The 17,474-nt window shown below is 40.2% G+C and overlaps 1 protein-coding gene across 2 annotated transcripts in view; it reads left to right on the top strand.

Annotated features, from left to right (window-relative positions):
• The first annotated feature begins 4,951 nt into the window (after positions 1-4,951).
• Positions 4,952-17,474, top strand: part of UNC5B (unc-5 netrin receptor B) — a 183,389-nt gene continuing 170,866 nt past the window's right edge. For both annotated transcript variants that reach the window (XM_063435343.1, XM_063435342.1), the window contains exon 1: positions 4,952-5,221. In XM_063435343.1, coding sequence (XP_063291413.1) covers positions 5,131-5,221 — 91 coding nt within the window. In that variant the 5' untranslated portion in view covers positions 4,952-5,130. The remainder of the gene's footprint in view (positions 5,222-17,474) is intronic.

Below are 17,474 nucleotides of genomic sequence, written 5' to 3'. Positions count from 1 at the left end.
GAAAACCACATTCTCCTCCCACCAACCCAGGTGCAGGTTAGCGTACGATGGCGCACAAGATGTACCCATAGCTGTACCCTGCACCTGGTGGTAGTACTGGCCATCAAACAAAAAGAAGTTGTGGGTTAGGACAAATTGTAATAAGTCCAGTACAAAGGAGGTGTGTTGTTGGTGTACCAGCCCTCGTGTTTCTAAATAGTGTTTGATGTGTCTCAGTCCAAGGGAGTGTGGAATGGACGAGTACAATGCCTCTACGTCAAGGCTACACAGAATGGCATCTCTTGGTAGGTTGGTGGAGGCTAAGCACTTCAAAGTGTCCTTCGTGTCTCTCAGGTAGGAGGGAAGTTTTTCTACAAAGGGGCGGAGGATCTTATCTAGGTAGATACTAGCCTTACAGGTTATATTATTAGAGCCGGACACAATGGGTCTAGCTGTCAGGGTCTCATATTGTTTATGTACCTTTGGTAGGCAGTAGAATGTGGACACAGTCGGACTTTTCACATAGATGAATGTATGCTCATCTTTACCCAAAACTTTATCATCAAAGGCCTTATCCAAGAGGTTTTTCAAGGTTGACAAGAACTTAGTTGAGGGGTCTGTGCTCAGTATTCTGTAGGTGGTCCTGTCTTTAAGTATGTTTAGAGTTAGTTGTACATACTGTGTTCTGTTTAGGACCACAATGTTCCCCCCCTTGTCTGCTGGCTTGATGATTATGCCATCATCGTCCTGTAAGTCACACAGGGCTTGCCATTCATTTCTAGAGAGGTTGCTATGTGGTCTAGGTTGGAGGGACTCTATTTTCAGATCTGATATCATTTTACAGGTTGATTCTACGAACATATCGATGTTTTTGAAGTCTTTAATGTTCGGTGTGAACTTGCTTTTGTACCGTAGATCAGTGTAAGGTGGAGAGGGAAAACCATCATTCTCATCCAGTAGAGATACCAGTTCATTCAGGCATTGGTATTCTCTTACACTGAATCCCAGTTCTTTTGCTCTTTTTTCCTTCTCTATGAGAAAGAATTTATGCAGGGCTAATCTTCTTCCAAAAAGATGAATATCCTTAATCCATTCAAACTTGTTGAATGAAGGGACAGGGACAAAGGACAGCCCTCTTGCAAGGATTTTGGCCTGGGATTCAGTGAGTACTCTATCGGAGAGATTGATGATTTTACTGCTGGTATTTGCTACCGTTTGCGCGCCCTCCCCCTGTACCTTGTTTGCCTGTACTGAGATTGGGACTCCCCCTCTCGGGGGTTTGGGCCTAAAAAAGCCACCCCTTTCTTTAGGATACCTCTAGTTTGGGTTATATTGGGGGGTACTAAACCTGTACTTGAACCCTCAGTGTCCGTGTCAGACGTCTCGTATTCTGACGTGGAGTATTGATCTGAGTCAGTGTGTACATTTTTCCTGTTGAACCTTCTATAGACTCGTCCGTTTTTATAGTCCGAGTTGTCCCTTATGAACTTTTTGTGTTTCCGATTTTTTACAGTGTCTTTATATTTATTCAGGTTTTGCTGAAGTCTAAGTTCTTGGGAGTCAAAAGTTGGATCGTCTTTATTATTTTGTACAGCCTCGACTGCATCTTTGACATTAATATTGACTTGTTCCAACCTTTTACTCTCGAACCTGCAGATGATGTCCATAAAGGTACGGGAGCATAAGTTTGCTGCTTCCTCCCATTCTTTCAGGAGGGCAGTATCTTCCATTTGCGTGTTAGGCATTACTTGTATTCTAAGGCCCCTCGGGATCATAGATTTATTGAGATAATTCTGAATGGATGAGATTTCCCAACCTGTATGGATTGTACCTATATGCTGTGTACCTACAGAGTGTGTACATGTATGAATTATACCTATACTTATAGATTGTGTACCTGTATGGATTTTGTATCTGTATGGATTGTACCTTTTGATTGTGTACCTAAGAATTGTTTACCTTTATGGATTGTACCTATATGCTGTGTACCTATAGAGTGTGTACATGTATGAATTATACCTATACTTATAGATTGTGTAACATGAATGGATTGTGTATCTGTATGGATTGTACCTTTTGACTGTGTGCCTATGGATTGTTTACCTTTACAGATTGTACCTAGAGATTGTGTACCTGTATGAATTGTACCTATAGACTGTGTACCTATGGATTGTGTACTTATATGAATTGTACCTAGAGATTGTGTACCTATAGAGTGTGTACCTGTATGGATTGTGTACCTGTATGAATTGTACAAATAGATTGTGAACCTACAGAATGTGTACCAGTATGAATTGCACCTACAGGCCGTGTACCTATATATTATGTACCTGTATAAATTGTACAAATAGATTGTGTAGCTGTAATATGTCCAATATAGCCTTGCCTGCCTGCATGGAATTAAATAAAAAATAATAATCCCATCAATCAGCATATAGTTATACAGGTGGTTAATTCAGTCATCAATGTGAAAAGGCAACGTTTGGACACATTATCTGTCTTCCTCAAGCCATGGCTCTGTGTGTGCACTTTATGGCTGAATAATCCACCTGTATATCTATCTGCTGAATGTTGGGACTATTTTTAATTGAATGTCCTGACCTGTTGAACAGTCGACCTTACCTGAATGCACCAAAATGTGGGATTCACAGGTGTGCGTACTGCTTACTGGGTGTCCGCAGAAAATCCCATGTACACAGTGCACACAGAGCTGCCCGACCCATCGTATATACATAGTAAATAGTGTCAGTGCATGCATATATGTGAGAATGAGAGAGAGTGTGTGTATATGGTTTGAGTGTTAATGAGTGTCTGTATATGTAGAGGTATGTGCGTGTGTTTCATGCTCTGGGCTAGTTCTTTTCAAATAATTTTTAATAACCCATTTTGAATAAAAATAAAAAAATCCAAACATTTTATAACAATTCTGCTTGAGAAGCAGGGTGGCTGTGGAGGACACATACCCCCTCACTGCCTGAACATGCTGCATCCAAGGTGATTACATGCAGAGTTGAGGCTGTGTCTGTTTATGGTTAATAAGTGCTGTGTCTGTATAGGGTTAATAAATGCTGTGTCTGTTAATGGTTAATAAGTGCTGTGTCTGTATAGGGTTAATAAGTGCTGTGTCTGTATAGGGTTAATACATGTTGTGTCTGTTAATGTTTAATAAGTGCTGTGTCTGTATAGGGTTAATAAATGCTGTGTCTGTATAGGGTTAATAAATGCTGTGTCTGTTAATGGTTAATAAGTGCTGTGTCTGTATAGGGTTAATAAGTGCTGTGTCTGTATAGGGTTAATAAGTGCTGTGTCTGTATAGGGTTAATAAATGTTGTGTCTGTTAATGTTTAATAAGTGCCGTGTCTGTATAGGGTTAATAAATGCTGTGTCTGTATAGGGTTAATAAATGCTGTGTCTGTTAATGGTTAATAAGTGCTGTGTCTGTATAGGGTTAATAAGTGCTGTGTCTGTATAGGGTTAATAAATGTTGTGTCTGTTAATGTTTAATAAGTGCTGTGTCTGTATAGGGTTAATAAATGCTGTGTCTGTATAGGGTTAATAAATGCTGTGTCTGTTAATGTTTAATAAGTGCTGTGTCTGTATAGGGTTAATACATGCTGTGTCTGTATAGGGTTAATAAATGCTGTGTCTGTTAATGGTTAATAAGTGCTGTGTCTGTATAGGGTTAATAAGTGCTGTTTCTGTATAGGGTTAATAAATGCTGTGTCTGTATAGGGTTAATAAATGCTGTGTCTGTTAATGGTTAATAAGTGCTGTGTCTGTATAGGGTTAATAAGTGCTGTTTCTGTATAGGGTTAATAAATGCTGTGTCTGTTAATGGTTAATAAGTGCTGTGTCTGTATAGGGTTAATAAATGCTGTGTCTGTTAATGGTTAATAAGTGCTGTGTCTGTATAGGGTTAATAAGTGCTGTTTCTGTATAGGGTTAATAAATGCTGTGTCTGTTTAGGGTTAATAAGGGCTGTGCCTATTTAGGGTTTATAAGTGCTGTGTCTGTATAGGGTTTATAAGTGCTGTGTCTGTGAGAGGCTGGGATGCACAGTCACTGTATTGTAACAGACACAACATATTTAATTAAACTACAACCAACTGGGCTAACAGTGCCACTAGCACAGTGACAGATCCCACACAGTGCAGCACTGCCCTCCTGCCATGGTACTACCCCCTGCGTGATATCTGCCCTACTGCCATGGTACCATCCTCTGTGTGATATCTGCCCTCCTGCCATGGTACCAACCTCTGTGTTATCTGCCCTCCTGCCATGGTACCATCCTCTGTGTAATATTTGCCCTCCTGCCATGGTACTACCCCCTGTGTGATATCTGCCCCCCTGCCATGGTACCATCCTATGTATGATATCTGCCCTCCTGCCATGGTACCATCCTCTGTGTAATATCTGCCCTCCTGCCATGGCACTACCCCCTGTGTGATATCTGCCCTAATGCCATGGTACCATACTGTGTGTGATATCTGCCCTCCTGCCATGGTACCATCCTCTGTGTAATATCTGCCCTCCTGCCATGGTACTACCCCCTGTGTGATATCTGCCCCCCTGCCATGGTACCATCCTCTGTGTAATATCTGCCCTACTGCCATGGTACTACCCCCTGTGTGAACTCCCCTCCCTGCCATGGTACCACCCCCTGATAAGCTGCCCTCTCTCCCTCCCTGCCATGGTATCACCCCTTGGTTGAGCTGCCCTCTCTCCCTCCCTGCCATGGTACCACCCTCTGTATGAGCTCCCCTCCCATGATACAGCCCCCTGTGTGAGCTGCCCTCCCTCCCTTTCCATGGTCCCACCCCCTGTGTGAGCTGCACTCCCATCCACTCTCAGTCTGGGACCCGGAGTGCTGTAGTTGCGGTGCCTGGCTGGGCACAGAGTGCAGGGAGGTGGCATGCTCAGTGCCTGCTGCTGGCTCTAGGACCCTGAGAGGGAGGGAGACCCGCTGCCCGCTCGCCATCCCATGCACTGTTACTTGTACCCACTCTCCCTGGCAGTAACTCGGGGCTGGATCTACAGAGTGGGCGAAGTGTGTCTGGGGAGGGGGGACTGGGGCTGTGGATCCCGTACTTGGTGCAGAACAAGACTTGGAGAGGCAAGGGGGGGGAAAGCCTGGATTGTGCCCGGGGAACCATGCCTTCCTCCCGGATCCCCTGCCTGGCAGCACCCGCTTTTCTGCTCCACATCCTGATCGTTTGCAGCATCCTGGGCTCCTCTATGGCAGGTAAGTGCTCCTCAGAGCTCGCCTAACTCCACTACAACTACTGATAATAATAATAAAACCACCAAATGATCTGTGCAGGGCTCAGGTCTGCCAGTGCTTTATTGCTGCACAAAGAGTAGTACATGCATGGAGAGGTCTCCCAGCATACTGGCTTGTGACCTGCTCCCATCACTTACCTGCATGTACTTTCACAGGAACACAATGGGTTAATATCCTCTCTCTGCCAGTCACTGCCTGGTCCCTGTGCCCAGTATAGGAGAAGGCTGTGGGAAGCTCTGTAGTTGGAAGAGATGTTCCCAGCTGTTTCAGGTGTGTGCTGTCCACAGGGTACCCACTTACTACACCCATTACACAGCACACTTTATGGTGAGATCAGTTTGGATGGAGCTTCTCCCCCTGAGATTTGCAGGGTCTCAATGTATGGGGTTCTTCATTGCCACGTGCAGTAATAATAATAATAATAATACACCTACATCTCAGGTTTATTGGTCAACTACACCTGCTGCCTGTATATCCTTTATAGAGTAAAATTATAGGCATGCTTTAAAAAAAAAAAATAAAAAAAATGATCATCATCATTTATAAGGCACCAACATAGTCAGAAGCGCTGTACAAAAACGTGGTACTTTAGTATGCTCCCAGCCCAGTGTAAAGTTAAGTAATAATCTGTTTTCTTTCCCGTATTTAGCAAGTGTTAGAGGCAGTAATCAGTGCCTGGGAAGAATGATTACAGCATTAACATAGCATGGTGCCTGAAAGCATTCATTAGAGATGGTTGTATTCTGGGGATAGAACACTAGCAACAGAATATTACACAGTGTATCAACTCACCAAGGGAAGCCACCCAGTGACTGCTCTGCAAAGCGCTGCTCGGCTCTTGCAAAATACTTTCTTTTCTTTTTAACTTATGTTTTATTTTGTTTCTTGTGAACTTCGCTTTGTAAGCTCTGCAGATTTGCAGGGTATGCTTTTTACCTCTTCCTTAACCCCTTAAGGGCACATGACATGTGTGACATGTCATGATTCCCTTTTATTCCAGAAGTTTGGTCCTTAAGGGGTTAAACTACTTTTTTGAATAATATTGATAGTGTGCCAAGTCATATTTCAATCCTGAAGGGGTTAAACTCCAATTGTTGTTTTGGTGTGTATACATATATTTTTTTTTACTCTCATACTAGAATACAGGAATAGATCATGTCCTTGTGTTATGTGTATGATAAGCGCAATAGGTAGTCATATTAAAACTGCCTTTCTATTGATGAAGATTTTATATGAATATTTTAATTTGGTCATTTTACTGCATATTGTATCTTCTATATTGTCACACTCATATAGCAATTCACTGAAAAAACACGTGTGTGTGTGTGTGTGTGTATATATTTATATGTATATGTAGTGATTTATTGAAAAGCGCTAACATATGCTGTGGCGTTGTTCGGTGGCAGACAGATCAATGAGCTGGTCAGTTTTTGCTAGGGAGGTGAATTTAGAATTTGGGATGTGGTACTGCTGTTTTTAGGTGTGATACAGATTTCTTTGCCTTAGAGCCCAGAGATTCCAATTAGAGTTGGTCTGGTATGTCGAGATGGATAAAGTTGCATTGTGGGGGGACAATGGTAATTGAACTAATTATGACATTGGCTGGATCCTGCAGAGCTCTGCGTAGACTGCTCATGTGGAAACAAGTGATGATCTGCTACTGGGCTGCATGGTTACCCCAGGGCTGTCAGCATAAAAGACCTCAAGGGGTTTTCTAGACCAAGTTTAGATCTCCCAAACTATTTTATTAAATTGTATTTTATTATTTAAATAAAGTCCACACACGCATAGTTTTTTTTAAAAATAAAATACCTGCCATTGACCATGAATTATTGTGGATTATTATTACTATACTGTAGCTCTGCATATAAATGTATAGTATATTGGCAGTCGCCTCTCCCATCCCCTGATACTCCATGAATCCCATTAATTGGAGGCTAATGAGCCTTGTTGTACTCCATATGCTTGCGATCCGATATATACATCCCAACGTGGCTGCAATTGTGCTTGACTTAAGTTAATTATTGTTCTTCAAAACTGTGCTCAGGACAAACAGGCCAAGATTTGGGGCTATACTTGCTGGTGGCACAGGTTTCTTAATAACAAGGACAGTGCTACTGAAGATCTCATCTTCTCTAAGGCAAACATATTGTGACATCATAGACATAGGCAGTAAGAGAGCTCAGTGGTTACAGCACCAACCACATGCACTCACAGGTTTTATTCAAGGCAAGTTAATTTCAGCTTTTTATCCTTCAGAGCTCAATAAAATAGTACCAGTAAGTTAGGTAATCACATCTCTCTCTCATGACAACACTGGATTTCAGTAAAAGCTAAATGTACTCTTCCTCTTTTGGGTCAAGTACCTCAACTGGAGATTGTTCGGACACAGGGTTGGCGAAGGCGTAGACCCCCAGATTTTGCGGATCTCTTAGTCCCATGATGCTTTGCTTTAAGGCTGCCAAAGCATCATGGGAGCTATAGTCTTACAAGAGCAGAGGTCCAAAGATTATCCTTGGTTTTAACCAACAAAACGTAAACAGACGCTTGACAGTGATAAGCATGTGTTTGTTATTTGAGTTTGCTAATCCCATCTCATTCCCCGCACCCATAAACCGAGCCACTACTCGCGGTCAGCCAAGTGGATCTGCACCGATGCTCTTTTTCGTAAGTCTCTGTTTACATCGAGAATAGGATCATCGCATGGACAGCCGTGTGTTTGGTAATCGCAGTATCTACATTTTTAAACAACAGAAAACAAAGTCTGTGTTGTCTAAACAAATGAGTTTGTTTTGTCGCTTTTGAACAAAATGCAAATTGAGAACATGTCTGAGATGAAGCTGTCGCAAGTCTCAGCTTACGGACTGTCACCCATTCAGTGGATTTTGGACCACTTAATCTCACTGCATTGCCTTAAGCTGATGGACATTTTCTAAAAGGGACACCGCAGACAATTGTCATGGCTTCTGCCTGCACATAATCTGGGATTTTATGCTGGTTTCATTCCCTTTATGAAATATTCTAAATAAATAGAATTGTTGATGCCTTTTTTAAAGGCAGGCTCTAGCAACTCTTATTTCATATGTATAGGCATTGACCTGATTTTCATTTAATCATAATTAAACATTTAACCCTTTCAGAGCTAGAGTGACAAGATATCCTCTGACGTGGCTATTAAAATGTATACTACAAAGCTGTATAAAATACATTATGCCCTACACAGAACCTTTTTTAATTATATTCCCCTTGTTTGAAGAGTGAAACTGGATATTTTAGGACTGTATTCACTAAAGCAGAAATTCTGTAGATTAAACGAGGAAATTTAACCCAAAAATTGTCATGCTGGAACATTTGATTTTTTGTTGTGCTTAAAACGTGCAATTTTTCAATGAATTGTCTGCATTTCCCAGTTTAGCAGAACAGATCAATCAGAGGGGTTACATTCATACATTTAACACAGTGGTAATATATTTGACCCCTGGTGATATTTTATAATAGTAATGATGACTAACCTGACAATTGAAGGGCTTTTTTTCCGAGGTTAAAAAACACTGAATCAAATATGTTAAACATCTCAGGGCCACTGTTGACCCCCGATTAGAGGCTAATTCACAGATGAACCCTTGGGTACCCTTTGGCAGTGCCTACTCTGTATGTTCCATGACTTTTGACTGTGTATGAGTTTTATTTTTTTGGTTGATTACATGAAATTCCTTAGCTTTACATAAGGATGGGGGCAAAGCATTATAGGAATTGAAGTCCTGCAACAGCTGGATGAGCAATCGATTGGCCTCCCTGATGTAGTCAGGTTCCTTTTGGCAGTAGGGATCTGGACTTGGCACATGGGCTCTCCTGGCAACATTCTCAATGGACTTGTATCCACATCAAGGTTCCTTGTGTTCAAATATTTTCATTTTCTTAACTCCACACCAGAACAAGCAATACCTAAGTACTTTTATCTCCGCATACAGCTGGTTTAGTCAACAGGTATCCCTCCAGTTCTTAAGCTACATTTCCCAGAATTCTCCACTGTCTTTTGAGCATACCGAGTATATTGGAGATGTGGTTCAACCGTTGCTTACGTTATCTTTTATTAACCTTCCTGAAACAACGTGGAACGGAGAATACTCCTTTTATTCAGAAATTAGGATCAAACCCTTCGTTTTCCCAGAAACACGCTTGTATCCTCATTCATTGTTTTTTTTTTGTTTTTTTTTTGCAGACTAGATTTAAGCATTGGAGGAAGTAACATAATTTTATGAATTACGTTGGAATGATCATACAGACGTTAAGTCTCAGGAAATGCCCTCTGTTGTGTATTGCTAACATTTTCAGTGTAGGAGCCTTGAACAAATTATTCTTCTAATGGAAATCTCTAAAGTACATTGGGGGTGTTTGTTTTTTTTAGATGGTGAACTGTTAAGGCAGAGATCCTTATCAAGCCCCATTGTGTGAACAGGGAGCTAATTATAGGCTATGCCTACTGTTTGTTCATTATCAGGTGCTCTGATCTGTCTCCCAATGATTGCTGTGTGTTCCTAGTTCAGTAGCTAATTTGTTGGTCCATTTACATGGACACTAAAAAGGGGAAAATGTTTGGCATTGTAAATACCATTTCACATAAATCAAAGGAGTTTACTGCTTGGCTGAAACTTGACGGCCTTCTATTATCTGCCGTTTTAACCAATCATGTGATGTGTCTGCTTTCTCTGTGAAGAAAACTATAGCTTGACGTCTCTTTATGTCTTTGCTTGCATTTCGGGTTCTACGTCACGGTTAATATGAGACTTAAACCTCATGTAACACGTCTCTTTATAGTGATATTTGTAATAAGATCTTTGTACATGACCTGTCCTTTAAACTTCCTTTTGAGCAAGTCTGGCTCCGGTTAAGCTGCCTTTTATTTACCCAATTGTTGCCTTGGGCACTTGTGTGTCTCATTGCCCCAGGGTATGCAAACTAATAGTTGGAATATGTGTGATATCATCATATGAGCTCAGTTGGTTAATAAGTTGTTGGGGATCCACAAATGAGACCATCCTAAATGATTGTATGACTTGACTTGTGATATAAATGAACCTATCATTTTACTACCTATACAACCTTCTAAAGCACTGACATTTCAGTTACTGACATGGATCTATTTCGTAACACCTTTTATTGTTCCCAAAAAGTGAGGTACGTTTACTGGAGCTTTTATAATGGATATTCAAACAGTTTTTTAAAGTAGTGTTGTACTACTCGGTCCTCGAAGGCCTTAATCCTCCCAGAGTTGTCTGATTGCTTTACTTGGCATTTAATTAAATTTTTATAACTATTGGATCACAGAGCTATGTGTTAAATGCTTTCCCGAAAACCAGGTGTGTCTTCAGATGCTGAAGATTGGCGTTTGACATCAATGCTTTAAGGCAGCAGTTTAGAAACTCTTTCAAGTTAATCTTCTGACTGCAAGGAAAGAAAATTAGGGTGGGAAAGGAGACGAGCAAAGCGTAGGGTGTGAGCTTGTTCCACCCATCTGGCACAAATAGAGTTAAAAGTGACGTACTAAAATCCTTTGCTGCTGGTGCATAGGCTCAGTAAACAGAACAAAAATGTTGAACTTGGAGGTAAGGAGAAAGTTATAAAAGTCGATCTAGTGAATCTAAACGTTCTAAAATTGCAGCAATCAGCTGTAGTATTCTGTTGGTTTCCATAGGAACTGCTCCACTTCTTGAACCTTACTTTTCTTTAGCAGGAGTTATAGTTCTCTCCCTTGAGTTCAATCAATGTATTTTGTTTTCTTTAGCAAATACTAGCGCACAGAGGAATTCAACTAGAAATAGAAGGAAAATCATAGCAATTTTAATTTGCCCCTTGCTGCTTTTTTACTAAGGGGGGAAAAAAAACAAAAAACAATCCCTGACTTGCCATGGGGCAATTTGCCTAAATCTTTCTTTTGTGGTTTCACCCCTGTGAGATTCTTTGGTTACAGAGAGAACCCAATCAACTTTTAATGGGGATATCTGACTGCAAGCACTGAATATTACTCATATGGAGAACAAAGACCCATTCAAGGCAGAATAATAGGGTTGGAAGTTGCAATCTCATACAAAAATATAGCAGCCTCAGTAAAAAGGCATGTTTAAGGCATGCCGGCCAGGCTCCCTCCAAGTATGGGTTTTTCTAATGGTCCCTACCCATCAATAATTTGGGAGCTTCACACCATATAATTACATGAGCTGTTTTATTACAGTGCCTTTCTCTATATGTTTATTTGTTTTGCACGCCACTGCAGACTAGCAAACTCTTCCAGTCTGGTTCTTAAGCAGATTTGTTTGAATCACTGTCAAAACAGAAGATCTTTATTAACAATGCTCTAATGGCACCGCAGTTGCAAGAGCGCAGTTTCTTTGCAGTGTCATTTACAATGGTTCAGTTCATTAACCCCTTAAGGACCAAACTTCTGGAATAAAAGGGAACCATGACATGTCACACATGTCATGTGTCCTTACGGGGTTAAAGAGTGAGGTGTGTAAATGAGCCTTTCTCTATTATTCCCTGTCCTTAGTTATTCCCTGTCCTTATAGCGGTGTGTCTTCTAACCGTTTTGTATCCTGAAGATTCTGTAGACTAACTCCCAACATTCAAACTTCCACAATAGCTGATTTTATTTATTTATTTATTTATTTATTTTCTTTAAACGTGTGCAAGGGTGTGATGTCAGCAGCTGATTGCATTGTGGTTATTTTTATGGGTAGTTGCAAAATTCCTCAGTGCAAGAAATAAAAAAAAAATTGTTTTTGAATCCCCTTAACCCCTTAAGGACACATGACAAGTTTGGTCCTTAAGGGGTTAAAAGGGTATTAACCCCATAAGGACACATGCCGTGTGACATGTCATGATTCCCTTTTATTCCAGAAGTTTGATCCTTCAGGGGTTAAATAAGGCAATGGCCAACTGTGATCTCTAAAACAGAGCAGATTTAGAACGTATCCATTCACAGTATAGCGGTAGCTTTTAAAGTGATACATGAGGACGCATACTAGATCTTGGACAGCATAGACACTTTAAGATTTAGGCCTGTGTTTTGCCCTTTAAGAATGTGATCGAGTACATCTGACAATAAATTACAGATTGTTGTTTTCTGAGTTATGCCTAACCTACAGGGTTATTCACAATTATCACTTTAGGGATTCTAAACTTTCAATATTCCGGTATTCAATGCAGCCATTCCTTAACTCAAGACATACATATTTGTGATTCTTGCACACCAATTTATCCCCCCCCTCCACCCCCCACCATTGAACATTGAATACAAGCCAATTAGGGACGCTCATTAAGCCCATCCCTTGATAATGTTTGGCTTTTTTGTTACCAAAGAACTGATTGATTGACTCGTCTTGGTTGCTGCTTTCTACATATTTTCATAAGTGTGTCATTAAATCCACCCTGTCTGCTTGCTATTGTTTGGTTTTTAATTCATCCTTCACTTTGATTGTTCAGCACAACATTAAAATTAATGGAAAGTAGTTTTAAAAAGCATCGTTGTATTTAGCAACGTGTTTTGGATAATGTGAGAGCGCATTTGTTTAACATTTCCTTGTATAAAATCTGAAATCGCCAAACGCTATTTTCAATAAGGATTACAGTAAATGTTAGTTATTTCCCACTTCTATTGATTTCAATTTGCACTTGCTATTTTTAGAAATAGTTTAATGTAAACCTACTTTATACACCTCAACTCTGCTTTAAGTAATACAAGCTAATTTTATGAAAAACTGTAAGATTTTCCTGGCTGAAGAATAGTTTGGGGGTTGATTTGTTTTACCGTGAGTTGACAACCAACGTGCAAAACTGAAAGGCTTACTTAATTGTAATAATTATGTTTTACTTTTTAATGCCCTATTAAATAAAAAAAAAGCTGTAATAAAAGTTACAGATGAACCAGCGCCAGGTGAGGTTTGACGTCACGTTGAATGACTTCTTTCCTCGCTGTGGTCCAGGCAAATGCTTCTCTTATGCCTCGCTTCCACTGAGCGGTATGGTTCGGGTTGGTACGGTTCGGAAGGGTTAGAATGGTCCAGATGACTCAGGCGAGCGTTTTCACTGCAAGTCAGACCGCCATGGGGCATGCGGGGTTTAGGCCCAATGCCTAGCGTGTGATTTGTCGTGAGCATTGTTGTTTTCCTGTCCGCCAATCAATGGATTGTATAGTGTGACGCCAGTAGCTCCACCCTAACCGTACCATACCATTTCCTATGGACCTACATCTGAAGGGGGCCCAGGAATGGTGCAGGTTGGTTCAGTTGTATGGGCCACTTTCATAATGGAAACACTTATAGCGTACCAGACCGTACCGACCCGACCCGTACTGCTCAGTGGAAACGGGGCATTAGAGTAGCCTTTTATTGAACCGATCTCCAGGCTCAGAGAGCTTGCGTATGGTGTGGCTCGGGGAGAGGAGGGAGGCAGTTAGAAAATAAAGCGAGGGGGATCATTTAAAAAAAAATATATATATATATATAACCCGTCAATGTCGGGAGGTGGGTAAGGAACGAACCAAAGGATGAGGGAAGATCTAAGCAGAAACGCTGCATAGACAGATTTCTACCACCATGGTCAATTCTAAACTAGAAGTGGTCATTCAGACTGGAGTAACCCTTTAGGTAAAAATAGCAAAGTGTGAAGCCAAAATTTTCCAATTTGAAAGAACACATCAAGGGGTTAGGGACGAAAGATCTAAACTTCATCCTACCAGATATGATTAGACTACAATTCCCACAATATTCTGCAAGCATGTGGGTGACTCTGGACAATAGCAGTTGTAGTCCTAGAAATAACTGGGGTGGTACAGTTATTAAACAAATCCTAACCTCTGTGCAAGCAGAATATAGACAAGCTCAGGACTAGAGTATGAGTCATTATGCGGAAAGAAAAGGCACACAGAGGCAGTGGCACAAAACAGGGTTGTGCAGAAGTAAAATAGCCTCTATCTGTAAATAGTTTCGGTATCTACTAAATCATTGCAGTGTTTGAAGAATAAAAACTAGCTGTTGTAAATTTTTAAAGATAATGAGTGTTCATTTATTGTGTGTAATACGTTGTCAGTAGTGATGTCCTGAACAGTTCGCCGGGAACCGTTCGCCAGCGAACATAGCGTGTTCGGTCCGCCCCTATTCGTCATGGAGGTGGGAGGGCCTGGGAGGGAGGGTCTGCTGCTGATTGTCTGGAATGTGTCTGCTGACTGTGAGGTACAGGGTCAAAGTTTACTCAATAATGACGCATAGGGGGCGGACCGAACATCGCGCGTGTTCGCAACCGCGAACACGCTATGTTCGCCGGCGAACGGTTCCTGGCGAACTGTTCGGGACATCACTAGTTGTCAGTGATCTGTTAATTGATTAATTTATTAAATATTGGGAAGTGTGGGGTGACAATTCCCAAACCTCTTATCGAAAAAAGTGTAGCACACGTTCACATATGATTTTGTAACAAATCTATGGGACACAATGGTGTGGATACGGTGTGCTGGTTTGGAGTGGATATACATGTTGTGTTGTACATGCGCAAGCAGCTCCATTGGTTTGAAATGTACACATTACTTATTTGATAACTGAAAACCTGATGTCATAGATGCAGTGACAGGAGTAAAGGTGGAACATACGAATGTTCTTTCTTTCTTCTTTAAATATTTGCTTCCATGTAAAATATCTGCTAGTAGTTAAACCTCATATCATAGATGCATATACCTATCAGTCTATTTTCGAGTACACTTTGTGCTTTGTTATTCAGGTGCACCCGAGTAAAGGGGGTCTTTATCAAAGTTTGCTTTGCTTAATTTAAGTATGACTCAATATGTGATCATGAATTTGATAAGAAACTCTGTATATAAATCGACATGGAAAAATGAATATTTACAGTTTCTTATGAAGCTTGTGTTCTTGCCATGTCACCTAATAAATAGATTATTTACAACATTTAATAATGACCGTTATTTTGTGTGCCTGCAGTTTTTACGTCCAGTTAAATTTATGTTGCAATAACGTTTGATTAGGAGAAATAAATAGGAATTCACACATTAATGATCTGTTTGTTATTCTATACAGAGAGGAGTAAATTGATGGTTTTGAATTACAGTCTCCTCATTCTTTTGCGATGCCACTGAGCGACAGTCCAATTATCCTCATTGAGCCGTGTCCCAGACATACCTTAACCTGTTTACTTGGGGTTATTCACAAAGTGTTGAGTAAACCATTAACTGTGATAATTCTAATTTTTTCCCAAAAGTATTCTCTATATTGCCTATCTCTGAAGAAAACCTTAAATTTAGTCTAAGCAGCCAGTGACCATGACTGTTCTCAAATCCACTGCCTAGCAATGTAGTTCTGGCCTCTCCAAGTAGTGAGCCTCCATTTACTTTGTAGATCAGTGCTCATGTCAACACATTTTTCATCAAAGAACTGGCTCTGGGGTTGCAAAGTTGATCAAGATTCCGTTTGGGAAAAGGAAATTCTGCCTGACAAATAACGTGGTTATTGGGTTAGAGCTTCCCCATAGTAAAGCATTGAAACAATGCTTTCTTATGGGGAATTTGAGGTTGTTAGACGTCCTGCTAAAAAGCAAGAGGATGTCCAACATCATTTAACAAAGTGAAATTCTGTTATGGATCTGAAAGTCATCCATTAAAGGATGAGTTAACCCTTCAATGCAATCATTGCAGTGTTAAAGGAACACTATAGTCACCTAAATTACTTTAGTTAAATAAAGCAGTTTTAGTGTATAGATCCTTCCCCTGCAATTTCACTGCTCAATTCACTGTCATTTAGGAGTTAAATCACTTTGTTTCTGTTTATGCAGCCCTAGCCACACCTCCCCTGGCTATGATTGACAGGGCATGCATGGAAAAAAGAAAAAACTGGTTTCACTTTCAAACAGATGTAATTTACCTGAAATAATTGTATCTCAATCTCTAAATTGAACTTTAATCACATACAGGAGGCTCTTGCAGGGTCTAGCAAGCTATTAACATAGCAGGGGATAAGAAAATCTTAATTAAACAGAACTTGCAATAAAGAAAGCCTAAATAGGGCTCTCTTTACAGGAAGTGTTTATGGAAGGCTGTGCAAGTCACATGCAGGGAGGTGTGACTAGGGTTTATAAACAAAGGGATTTAACTCCTAAATGGCAGAGGATTGAGCAGTGAGGCTTCAGGGGCATGTTCTATACACCAAAACTGCTTCATTAAGCTAAAGTTGTTCAGGTGACTATAGTGTCCCTTTAAAATTCTCAGACCTAGAAACTGGGAACAGTTTAATGAAACGGATCCGGAAACAACATTTCCAACTTTTTCTTAATCTAAGTATTCCATTTCCTTAAATTGGTTCTAAAAATAGGACTGACAGCCGTGAGAAAATTAATTTTCTGAATGATTCCAATTGTTACCGCATGTTTTATTTCAAGAATATTATTTATGACATACCAAAAAAAAATCTGCTCCAAGAACATTTATTGCATCTCTTCTCCAGAGAAACGGAGATTGAGAATATTCCAATTTGTTAGTATTGTTCATTTTGTTCTCTGCATGTTATGTTGCGTCACAACGAGCCAGCTTAATATGAAATCAACACATAAAAACTGTCTATCAGCCCGAGGCCTTGACAAGAATTAAATTATGAACAGAGTATGGAACAGTTTATACATTAAAGCTAAATACGTGCTATTTATATTACAGTGTCTTGTTCTTTGGCGGTGAATTAGTTGGGGGGGGAAAAAATGTGCTTTGACTAGCGGGAGGAACAGACAAATTAAACTCTTAAACTGTGTACATCCCATGCTGGGGAAAAGCAACAGAAACTATAATAATCTCTGGAAGAACTAATGCAGGGGGAAAAAAAAACACATCCTGAAATTTATTCTGTACTATAATTGAATTATATACCAGCAGTGGTTGCATCTATACAGCGGTATCTGAACACTTATCAAAAGATATCCATTAGGGAAATGTCTCTTGTAGTTGACTTTCAAATTACTGGATACCGCAAACTATTTTATATTTTGTTTTTACGGCATTTCATGCTGCGTTGCATCCAGATTAGGATTTTTGTCTCTTTGGCTTGACTTGAGTATGATATAACAAAACATCTCTAAAAAAAAAAACAAGTTTAACCAATTGAATGCATATTAAAGGAACACTATATTGTGTAAGGGATACCGACCGGTAATGCTATAGTGCACT

Source organism: Pelobates fuscus, chromosome 10 (assembly GCF_036172605.1).
Source record: "Pelobates fuscus isolate aPelFus1 chromosome 10, aPelFus1.pri, whole genome shotgun sequence".
NCBI classification, from domain to species: Eukaryota; Metazoa; Chordata; class Amphibia; order Anura; family Pelobatidae; genus Pelobates; species Pelobates fuscus.
This window is presented reverse-complemented; position numbering and strand designations above follow the sequence as displayed.